At 48.2% G+C, this 11,417-nt stretch overlaps 2 protein-coding genes across 2 annotated transcripts in view; one reads left to right on the top strand and one right to left on the bottom strand.

Annotated features, from left to right (window-relative positions):
• Positions 1–11,400, bottom strand: part of CUNH2orf72 (chromosome unknown C2orf72 homolog) — a 17,602-nt gene extending 6,202 nt beyond the window's left edge. The window contains exon 1 of the mRNA XM_069103058.1: positions 10,522–11,400. Within this exon, the coding sequence (XP_068959159.1) occupies positions 10,522–11,392 (871 nt within the window). The 5' untranslated portion in view covers positions 11,393–11,400. The remainder of the gene's footprint in view (positions 1–10,521) is intronic.
• The window catches only part of HES6 (hes family bHLH transcription factor 6), a 312,570-nt gene that overhangs the window by 102,393 nt on the left and 198,760 nt on the right, over positions 1–11,417 (top strand). The window lies entirely within an intron of this gene.

Here is an 11,417-nt window from a genome sequence, read left to right as displayed (position 1 = left end):
AGGAAGGAAGGAAGGAAGGAAGGAAGGAAGGAAGGAAGGAAGGAAAGGTTAGTTTCAGGTAGAGATGATGGCCTAAACAAATGTATACAGGCAGGAGATGGATATTGAATTGTGGAAACATCTAAGGAAGGAAGGGGAAGAAGGCTCAATGTGTGGAAGCCCTGGAAAGATAAACTTATGAAAGTGCTACTTCAGCACATTGTACTAAAGAAGGGACCAAGACCACAGAATACTAGATTCAGAACTGGAAAAGACCTTAGAAGCCACTAAATCTAATTTCTTCATTTTACAGATGAGGAAATGGAGGCACAGAGAGGTTAAGTGACCTGTCCACAGTCACACCACTAGTAAGTGTCGATGGCAAGGTTTGAGCCCTTTCTGACACCAAGGCCCATGCACTGGGTCAGGCTGACTCTCAGAACCCTGGATATTTAGCCCCCAGACAGAGAGAACATGAACCTTCATTATGGCACGAGCCCCTTCTCAGAATAGTTTTTAACTGTATAAAATGCCCAGGATCACAAAGGAGACCAACACATTGAAATATAGTTATCAAAATGTTTAAAACAACATAAACAGCTCCCAGGCCCCAGTCTGAGTGCCCCAGGCCTAGGAATGAAGGCATTTTTGAGATGACCATCATTAAACAACAATGAGAAATTGACCTCTGTTCATTTCCCTGAACTGCCTCACTTTTCTAACAACCTCAGCAATCTGGAACCTGGTCAGAGAGGAGGAAATAAACAGAAGACCTTGGCGGTCAGATTGAGAGCTGGAAGGGACTCCAAGGTCTCACATGTAGGAAGAAGCAGGTTCAGAATCTGAACACGAATTCCAAATCCAGGGTCAGTCAACTCAATTCAACACTAGGCTCCTGCTATGTGTGTGTGGAGGGGAAAGACGGGTGGCACAGGGTTCTCTTTTGGGCTCCCCACTATACCATCTAGCCTCCTTCAAATCCCCAACCCTCAGCTCTTCAGGGAGCCCATTCAGTCCAAATGAGATAATTTGCAAAGTGCTTGCCACATAAGTAGGTAACTAATGTAATGACTGTGTGTTACCTCCCTACTTACCTATCTCAGTAGAAGGAAGCATTTTCACTTAAAAAAGGTTTTAGAACATATACATGCTACATGGAATTGGTGCCTTTACATTCTGTATTTATATTACAACCATTTCCAATTTCCTTACCCATCTGCAGATGTAATCAAAGGAAAGTATACCTGAGAAACAGTATTTTGTCTTAGTCATTCCTCACCTTTCTGTAAGAAGGAATACTTCATTCTTTGCTTTGCAAGGCTTTCATTGTTTTTTCTATGTTCAGAGTTGTATTTCCTTTAGAATTATTTTCATGACATTGTTGCAATTATTGGGTCAACTGTTTTCTTGGTTGTATTGTATTTCTCTGTTATCAGTTCATATATATCTTCCTATGTTTCTCTGATTTCTTCAGATTTTTCCTCTTTTTTTCATCGGGCCAGGAACTCACCGTGAGGAAACTCCCTCTCCAAATGCTCCTGTTCTAATATATGTAAGTCGGTCAGCAGGCATTCATTAAGCGGCCATTATGTGTCAGGCACTACGTTGAGCACTGGGGATGCAAAGGAAGACAAAGCCAGACCCTGCCCTCAAGGAGCTCACCTTCTAGTGGGGGAGATAATTTGTAGCAAACTGTTCAGGATAAATATCTACAGAACAGATAGAAAGCAACCTCTGAGGGAGGGAAGGCAGGGGAGGATTTCTGAGAGACAGCCAGGGCCATGAAAGGTGTGGACACAGGAGATGGGGGAATTGAGGGTGAGCAGCCCAATTAGGCCAGTGCAGCTGAATCACAGAATATGTGATGATGTGATGAGAAAGAAAGTCTAAGAAAGATGGGAAAGGGACCAGGCTGTGAAGAACTTTAACTTCCAAAGGGCTTTATATTTTATACTGGAGGTAATAGGGGCCACCAGGTTTATAGAGCATGGGAGTGACATGGTTAGATCTGTGTTTTAGGCGATCAGATTTGGGGCAGGAGGATGGACTGGAGTGGAGAGAGACCAGAGGCAGGGAGGCCAGCCAGAAGAGGCTGAGGTTGTTGTCACTGATGAATGCAAGTAGGCAAGACTTTGTAATTGCTACTGCAATGATCTAGGTGAGAGGTGATGAGATCTGAGTTGCAGGAATGGAAAGAAGAGGAAGTGTCTGAGAGTTATCATGAAGGTAGAACAAGACTTGACCCCAAATTGACTCCGTAGGGTGAGCAAAGGATTAAGGATGAGCAGAAGGTATAGAGGAGGAGAAGGCGATCCACAGCGTCAAAGGCAGTCATCTTCCAAAGCTGCCCAGGGACTTCCAAAGATGCTCAGAGACTGCATCCCACAGTCAGACTCCAGGCTTGGGTCTTCCTGATTCTGTCCTCTACCCCCACCTCAGGCTCCCTCTTCCTCACTCCTTACTGCCCAATAGTATTCCACTGTTAATGTATAATACAGTCTTTTCTTTTCAGCCCTAACCCAACATGTGGGTACCCACCCCAGTATATATTGGACCCATCATTCTGTCTTTAGACTTCCTTAGGGAGTTTATACCTCAGTATTAGGACTGTTGGGTCCAAAAATGTATAGAGCTTAAAGTCTATTTTCTTTTCATTGAAAGGTAATTTTAACAAGGTTGGTTATTTCTTTCTTCAGCTCAGGGCAGATGAAAAGCAGTCAAGGTGATGGGGCATCTCAGGACTGTAGCCAAGAGAGACAGGCAACCGCTCACAGGTTGACCTGTGGTCAGCTGAGGTCAAGGCTGGACACAAAAACGCAAGTCGACATCTGCAGATATCTAGTTTCAAGTCAACTCAATCAATTGATCAGCGTTTATTAAGCCCCAGCTGCATGCCAGTCACTGTCCCAGTCACTGGTGATACACAAATCAAACAGCCCCTGCCCTTCCTAAAGGTGATCAGAAGAGATGCTAGCTCATAACAGACAACACTGACAGCATTGACTCCATTTGATCTTCACAGCAATCCTGGGAGATAAGTGTTATTATTGTCCCATTTCACAGATAAGGAAACTAAGGCAGATAGCAGTTAAGTGATTCAATCAGGGTTATATTATCAAGTGTCTGAGGACAGGTCTCCCTGACTCCAGGCCCAGCACTCTACAGAAAGCAACAAAGGGATTGATTTGGCCGACTACAGAGCAGAGTGCATTAAGGGGAGTGACGTGAAACAAATCAGGAAAAGCAGGCTGGAGCTAGCCTGAAAGAAAGAGGCTGAGAAACAAAGCTATTACTCTTTGCAGCTGATATGACGGTACACTTTGAGAATCCTAGAGAATGAACTAAAAAACTACCTGAAATAATGAGCAAATTTAGCAAAGTTGCAGGGTATAAAATAAACCCACACAAACATTGGCATTTCTATTTATTACTAACAAAGGCCACCAGCAGCAAGAGATAAAGAGAAATTCAATTTAAAGTAACAGCAGATGATATAAAGTATTTGGGAATCTATCTGCCAAGACAAACCCAAGAACTGTATGAACACAATTACAAAACACTTTTCACACATTTGTGTGAAAAAGTCAGATCTAAATACTTAGAAAAATATCAATTGTTGATGGGTAGACCAAGCTTATATAATACAAATGACAATTCTACCTTATTCAGTGCCATACCAATCAAACTACCAAACAATTCTTTCATAGAGCTGGAAAAAAACAGCAACAAAATTCATCTGGAAGAACAAAAGGTCCAGAATATCAAGGGAATTAATGAAAAAAAATGTAAGGGATGGTGGCCTAGCCATGCCACACTTAAAGTTGGAGTCAGCAGCAGCAGCAGCAGTCATCAACTATTTGATACTGGCTAAGAAGTAGAGGGGTGGATCAGTGGAAGAGGGTAGGTATGCAAGAGACAATAGTCAATGACTACAGTAATCTACTGTTTGATAAACCCAAAGACTCCAGCTTCTGGGATAAGAGCTCACTATTTGATGAAAACTGGAAAACAGTATGGCAGAAACTAGGCATAGGCCAATATCTTACACTGTGTACCAAGATAAGGTGAAACTAACTGGGTGCATGATTTAAACATAAAGGGTGATACAATAAGGAAATTAGGAGAGCAAGGAATAGTTTATCAGTCAGATCTATGGAGAAGGGAAGAATTTGTGAACAAACAAGAGATGGAGAACATTATGAAATGCAAAATGGATAATTTTGATTACATTAAATTGAAAAGTTTTTGCACAAACAAAGCCAATGCAACCAAGGTTAGAAGAGAAGCAGAAAGCTGGGAAACAATTTTTTACTACCAGTGTCTCTGATAAAGGTCTCATTTCTCAAGTACATAGAGAACTGAGTCAAATTGAAAAGACTACAAGTCATTCTCCAATTGATAAAGGGTTAAGGGATATGAACAGGCAGTTTTCAAATAAATTAAAGCTATCTATAGTCACATGAAAAAAATACTCTAAATCACTATTGATTAGAGAAGTGCACATTAAAACAACTCTGGGGTACCACATCACACCTATTAGATTGACTAACATGACAAAACAGGAAAATGAGAAATTTTGGAGATGTGGGAAATGGGAACACTAATGTATTGTTGGTGGAGTTGGGAACTGATCCAAACATTCTGGAGAAAAAATTTGGAATTATTCCCAAGGGGACAATCAAACTGTGCATACCCTTTGATCCAGCAATAGCATTACTAGGTCTGTATCCCAAAGAGATAATAAAAAATGGAAAAGGACCCACACATACAAAAATATTTATAGCAACTCTTTTTGTGGTAGCAAAGAATTGGAAATTGAGGGGATACCCATCAATTGGTGAATGACTGAACAAGTTGTGGTATATGAATGTAATGGAATACTATTGTTCCATAAGAAATGATGAACAGGGGGATTTCACAAAAACCCAGGAAGATTTACATGAACCGATACTGAGTAAAGTGGGTAGAACCAGTAGAACATTGTACACAGTAACAGCAACATTGTGTGATGACTGACTTAGTTCTTCTCAGCTTCTTAGCAATGCTACGAGCTAAGGCAATTCCAAAAGACTCATGGTGGAAAATGCCATCCACACCCAGAGAAAGAACCAATGGAGTCTGAATGCAGAGCGAAGCAGACGATTTTCTCTCTTTTTTTTTCCTCTTGTGGTTTTCCCCTTTTGTTCTTTTTTACAACATGACTAATGTAGAAATATTTTTAATATGATTGTACATGTAGAGCCTATATCAGATTGCATGCCATCTTGGGGAGGCGGATGGGGAGGGAAGGGGGTAAAATTTAAAACTCGAAATCTTATAGTAGTGAATGTTGAAAAGTAAATATAACTAAATAAAAAAGAAAGAGGCTATCCTAGAGACAATAGGGAGCTACCCACCCTTGTGGAACATGGGAGTCCCAGGATTAAACTGGTCATTATTGCTGTTGTTATGATTAGTGGTAGTAGCCGTAGTTGCTGTTGTTGTAAACTAGGGTTCTACAATCTCAAGGGGAATAAATCTTTCATGGCTATATGGGCCCTCTCTCCTGGTACAGTTTACATGGCTCAGAGGCTCAACTGGCCCTCACCCTCCTTGAGAAAAAAGGCTGAGGTTGCTACCACCAGTGAATACAAGGAGCCACAGTCTCATAATTCATCTGTTTTATAAAGGTACGTATGAAAGCTAAAAACTGACTTTTAAAAATTAAAATTACTCTAGATATGGAGTAGAAGGATTATTTTGGAACCTGTGTTGTGGAGGGCTGAGGGACGAGAGAGACCAGAAACAGAGAGCCTGTGGAGGGAGAGAAGTGATCAGGACTTCAACTAAGGCAGTGACCACATGAATGGAGAGAAGGAGCTTGAGTCAAGGAATATTGTCGAGAGAGAAATGATAGGCTTGGGAAGGGACTGAATGAGGGCTGGAGAGAGAAAAGTTGAGGTTGGAAGGACCGCTAGGTGGTGCCATAGTGCACAGAGCGCCAGACCTCTTCCTGAGTTCGAATTTGATCTCAGACACTTCCTATCTGTGTGACCCTGGATAAGTCACTTCACCATGTCTGCCTCAGTTTCCTCATTTGTAAAGTGAGCTGGAGAAGGAAATGGCAAACCACTCCAGCCTCGTGGCCAAGAAAACCTCAAATGAGGTCACAAAGAACAGGCCACGACGGAACAACAAACAACAGCCTTGGATGACTGGAAGAAAAGTGGCACCTTGGACAGAAATAGGGCAATTCGAAGGAAGCGTGGGTACTGGGGGGAGATCACAGGTTCTATTGCACACATGCTCTGTTAGGTAGAGATGCTTACAGGGCAGGCACATGGAGCTGGCCAGCAGGCAGCCGCTAGCCCTCGGTAACTTAAAAGGCTCCCCAGAACTGAATCTCAGGACATTCTGGAAGAGGAAAAGGCGAAATGCTCTTCTGTCTTACCCTGTGTAAGTCAACTCACCTCCTAGCACCCCAGGCAGTTTCCTAAGACTTTAGTTAACAAGCTTTTATTTGGTGCTAGATGCTGGAGATACAGAGATGGAAGGGAGATGATCCCTGCCCTCAAGGAATTGACATTCCACCTGGGGATTAGGTTAGGGAGGAAGGGGCAACTTGGGGGGCTCTCCTCCTCCCCTCCTGGTCAGGAAAACTTGTCCAAGGTGGAGCTTCAGTTGAGTCTTGAAGGAAGAGAGGAATTCTCTGAGTTCAGGTGATGGAGTAATGGACAGAGACTTATCTGTATTGGCAGAAAGCCATACAATATATGATGATGATGATGGTGATGATGATGATGATAACAATGATGATATAGTCCTTACTATGGACTTTAAGGCTTAAAGCACTTCACAATGATCTCATTTGATCCTCACAACAGCTCTGGGAGGTAAAGGCATACGATCCCCATTTTACAGAGGAAGAAACTGAGTCAAGTGACTTATCCAAGGTCACACAGCTAGGATATGTCTGAGGCTGGATTTGAGCCCAAGTGTCCCTGACTCCATGCTTAGTGCTTTACTCACTGAGCCTCACTGTGGTGAGGATGCCACCGGGGCTTCCAGCCAAGTTACTGATACCACGTTAAATATCACAGGATCCAGTTCAGCTTGCTAGGGCCCTTCCCTAGTAGCCTTCTGCCACAGTGACCAGGAACCATTACTGCCTATTCTTTGGCTTCAGCCACTCAGTGACTGTAGCTCTGAATCTGCCTAATTGGACTGCCATTGAGCCCGAACCACTCAACAGGAAGAGAATGAGACACTATCGAATGCTTTGCTTAAATTGAGGTAAACTGTATCAGCAGCAGCCCTGAGTCTCCCAAGGTAGCAGCCCTGTCAAAAACAGAGGCAGCAGGTGAGTCCTGCCATCGTGCCTGCCAACCGCTGCCCACCCTCTGGTCCTTGCTAATCACAGCTGTCTTTTCTAGATGCTTTTTAACAACCTGCTCTACAATTTTGCCAGAAATTGATGTCAGATGTGGTGGCCTGTAATTCACAGATTCTTCTCTTCCATTTTTGGGAAATCAGGGCATTTGGCCTTCTCCAGTCCCATGATGCCTCTCTTCACCATGAATGTTCAAATATCCCTGAGAGAGGCTCAGCAATCATTTGGGCCAGTTCTTTCCACCCACTCTCCCTTCCCCAGCCTTGCCTTCTGGGGACAGGCAGAACAAATCTGCCTCTTCTTCTCCCTTTAGAGGAGTATGAAGCCTGTCCCAAGCCACTGCTCACCTCACTCTCTGAGAAAGCATTTCCCCCCTCCCTTTTCCACCCCCCAGAAAACAGAGAAGTTGTTGGCACTGCTAACGTCTGGTCCTGCTCTGGGCATTCCTGGATGAGAGGAAGGCACTCCTCCCTCAACAATGGGAAGACAAGATGGAGAAAATTGCTGTCCTGCTCTAAAAGGAAGGGAGGATTTGGGTGGGTCACAGAGTCTCAGATGACCTCGGATGTCCCCACAGGAGGCTAAAGAGGCCTTGGGAAGAGAATGCTAGGGCCGCCTCCCTGGCCCCAGCCCAGGAAGCTGCCTGACCTGCCCAAGCCCCCTGCTACTGCTCACTTTACAGGCCTCTGGTCTCACAGAACCACAAGTTCTCTGAGTTGGAAGGGTGCTCGTCCAACCTGCCCCAGGACAAGACTCCCCCATACAACCAGGCTATCAGGTAACCCTGTGAGCTTACCACCACTGTGGGCCAGGCTCCATGCCCCCAACAGCCTGCTCCACTCTGCAAAAGCTCCAAATGTAACAAAGCCAATCCTTCTTCCCATCACAGCCCTTCAGATGTCTGAAGACAGGAGTAAAAAGACATGAATTTTGGGCTGCCCAGGCCCTAAGACTCCAATTAATATACCTCTCATTTTACAGATGAGGAAACCGAGGCTCAGATCTCCAGGGTGGTTGGACCAAGGTCATGCCAATCATGAGCATCCGAGAAAGACCTGGAATTCAGGCTCCCTTGGCTCCAGGAAGCTCCAGTCCATCTTTTTTTGGGCTAAAGTAGCCACCCTCTTCAACTGATCTCATACTGCAGGGATTTTACCTTATTTTCCTTCTGTGTGAGAGGCCCCAAGAGGCTACACAAATCCATGCCTCTGTAGACACTTTAGCAAGGTGAGGGGGCAGACCCAACACTCCTGCCACTGAGCTGTCTCAGTGCCTTCCTGGGCCTCTCATCTTTGGATACCCACAATCTCCAGCTTGCTGAGTCCCAGAGTGTTAGACAGAAGAAGCCTCACCTCTGCCTCATCCAGGCCCATCCCCTCAATTGACAGAGAAGACAGTTGAGACCTAGAGAGTAGGAGACTTTGACTTAGAGATTTAGAGCTCAGGAGGAGCTCAGAGGCCACCTGAACGAATCTCCTTTTCATAGACAAGGAAACTAAGATGGAGATAAGTTAAAGGATTTAGGATGACAGATGTAGCACTGGAAGGGAGCTCAGAATCCATCTAGCCCAATTCTCTCATCTTACAAAAGAGGAAACTGAGGCTGGGAAAGAGGAAGGGATCTGTCTAAGGTCACAAAGGTAGAAAATGGCAGGGCTGGATTTGAACTCAGGTCATCTGACTGGAGACCTAGGGCTCTCATTTCTTGAAAATCTCTCAGTTGCTCCCATTTCAGCTCCCTTCTCCAGAAAATAAGGGTCATGTGGGTTACTTAGGAGGCCCCCTGCTTCCCCTTCAATTCACTCCAGTCCAGCATGCAATGCCTGGATCCCAGGGATTGCTCCCAAACATGCCCTCACCCACTGACACTTCCTCAAGTCCTCTGGTCCTTGTCCTCCCGTCCTCAGACCTCAGCCCTCTCTAGTTTTCTGAATCAGGGAGCTGGGCAGGACCTTGGATAGAGATCATCTACTCTAGCCCCCTAACTGATAAGAAAAGGAAGATGGAGGCAAGTGAAGAGATTTGCCCCCAGCACACAGGGACAAAGTGACAGCTGGGGCTGGAGGGCTGGCCGGGCCCTCAGGGGATCTTTAGCTGGAATGAACCTCGAAGATTACCTGATCCAACTCCCCCCCCCCCATTTTACAGAGGGGGAAACAGGCCCAGAGATGGGAAAAGACCTGGCCAAGGTCACACAGTGAGTGGCAAAACAAAATCTGGAAGGTCAGGGTGCCCTCAGCGTCCAGGCTTCTTTCCACTATTCCCATGTTTCATTTCTTTCATTTCCTGACCATCCCTCCCTAGTCATATCCACACACACACACACAGATCATCCTCAACTCAAGCTGTTTGTCTCCTAGGCTGGGGTGCGAATTTTGCAGTTTAGAGACAGAACCTTGACAAGAGACTGTGTACCCCTACGTGTACAGTCACCCCAGGTAGGAGCAGTGTGCCTCCCCCCAAAGCCTACCAAGGCTCCTGCCCAGGAGTCCAGGAAATGGAGTTGGGGAGGAGGTAGAAAGGAAGGACAGCCCCAGAGACTGGAACCATGGCTCCTGGGGCATGGGGAGGGGGCTCCTGGGGCATGGAGAGGGGGGCTCCTGGGGCATGGTGAGGGGGGCTCCTTGAGCATGGGGAAGGGGGCTCCTGGGGCATGGGGAGGGGGTTCCTGGGGCATGGGGAGGGGGCTCCTGGGGCATGGGGAGGGGGTTCCTGGGGCATGGGGAAGGGGGGCTCCTGGGGAAAGAGAGATGCATGAGAGCCTAGCATTGCCCACTCACTGCCAGAGATCTGGGCCAGCAGTCCCCATCAAGAGAAAGTATGTCCCGTTGTAAGTGCTGGAGCCATGGTACAAATTCCCTTTAGCTCCCTAGGGTTTGAATCTCTCTGGGCCTTGGTTTCCCTTTCTGTAAAATGAGGCAGAGTGGATTCTATGAGCTCTAAGGACCCTTCTCACACCCTAAGAGGTTTGGATTAAAACCGTGTCCCTGCCACTTTCTAGCCGTGTGACCTTAGGCTAGTCCACTCTTCCTCTCTGGCTAGGCCTCAGTTTCCTCCTCTGTAGAAGGAGGGAGGCCGGACAAACTGGCTCCGGGACTCCTTCCCTGGCCCGCCGCTCCTCTCCCCCCACCATCCCCCGCCCAGCCGACTCCCCGGACCCGGGCCCCGCTGACCTGGCGGCCACTGACCGGCGGCTGCTCGCAGGGCCTGGCAGGCTGCGCTCTGTACGTCCGCGGCGCTGCCCGGACGCACGGGGCAGTAGGAGGCCGCCTGCACTGGGCCGCCCACGTCCCGGCCGAACACCGAGCGCAGCAGCGCCTCCAGCAGGTGCATAGCCTCTGCCTCGCTTCCCTCTTCCGCGCCTTGGTTCTCGCCGCGGCCGTCGCCAGGCTCCTCCACCAGCACCCCGACCAGCGCTGCACCAACTCCTCCACCGCAGTCCCCCGCGTGCTCCCAAGGCGGGGGAGGCCACCGGGGCCGCCAACGAGGCCGCTGTCGTCTCCGGGCACGCACGTCCCGCAGGATCTCCCGCAGGCGCAGGCGCGGCTCCGAGGCCCTCAGGGAAGCTTCCCGGCACAGCACGAACACTAGTGGGGAGCGGATGGCCCGCTCCGGGGGTCCGCGACCAGGAGCCAGAGCTGCCACCGCCTCCTGCGGACCTCCGGGCTTGCCGCTGGCCTCCTGCGGACCTCCGGGCTTGCCGCTGGCCTCCCCAGCCTCCGCCTCCTGTGGGCCTCCAGGCTTGCCTCTGGCTTCCCCAGCCTCCGCCTCCTGCGGGCCTCCGGGCTTGCCGCCAGCCACCCTTGCCGCCTCCTCATTTTCCTCTCCTTCTGCTTCCTCTCCCTCCTCTTCCTCCTCCTCTTCCTCCTCCTCCTCACACGGCTCCGGGAAGACGTGGCGGGCGAAGTCCCTCATTAGGCTACGGCTTTGCTCCCGCTCCCACAGCTCGGCCACCAGCAGCACCCGGCCCCGGCCGCCGGCGCCCTCCAGCAGGGCCTGCAGCAGGTCCCTGGGCCCAGCCGCCGCCGCCGCCCCCAGCTGCATGGCCCCGCTCGGCCCGCGCCCGCCG

This window comes from Petaurus breviceps, unplaced genomic scaffold (genome assembly GCF_028583685.1).
Source record: "Petaurus breviceps papuanus isolate PSGF00001 unplaced genomic scaffold, PetGlider_PUasm1.0 567, whole genome shotgun sequence".
Classification (NCBI taxonomy): domain Eukaryota; kingdom Metazoa; phylum Chordata; class Mammalia; order Diprotodontia; family Petauridae; genus Petaurus; species Petaurus breviceps.
Note: the sequence above shows the minus strand (reverse complement) of the source record. Positions and strands in the feature narration are given on the sequence as shown.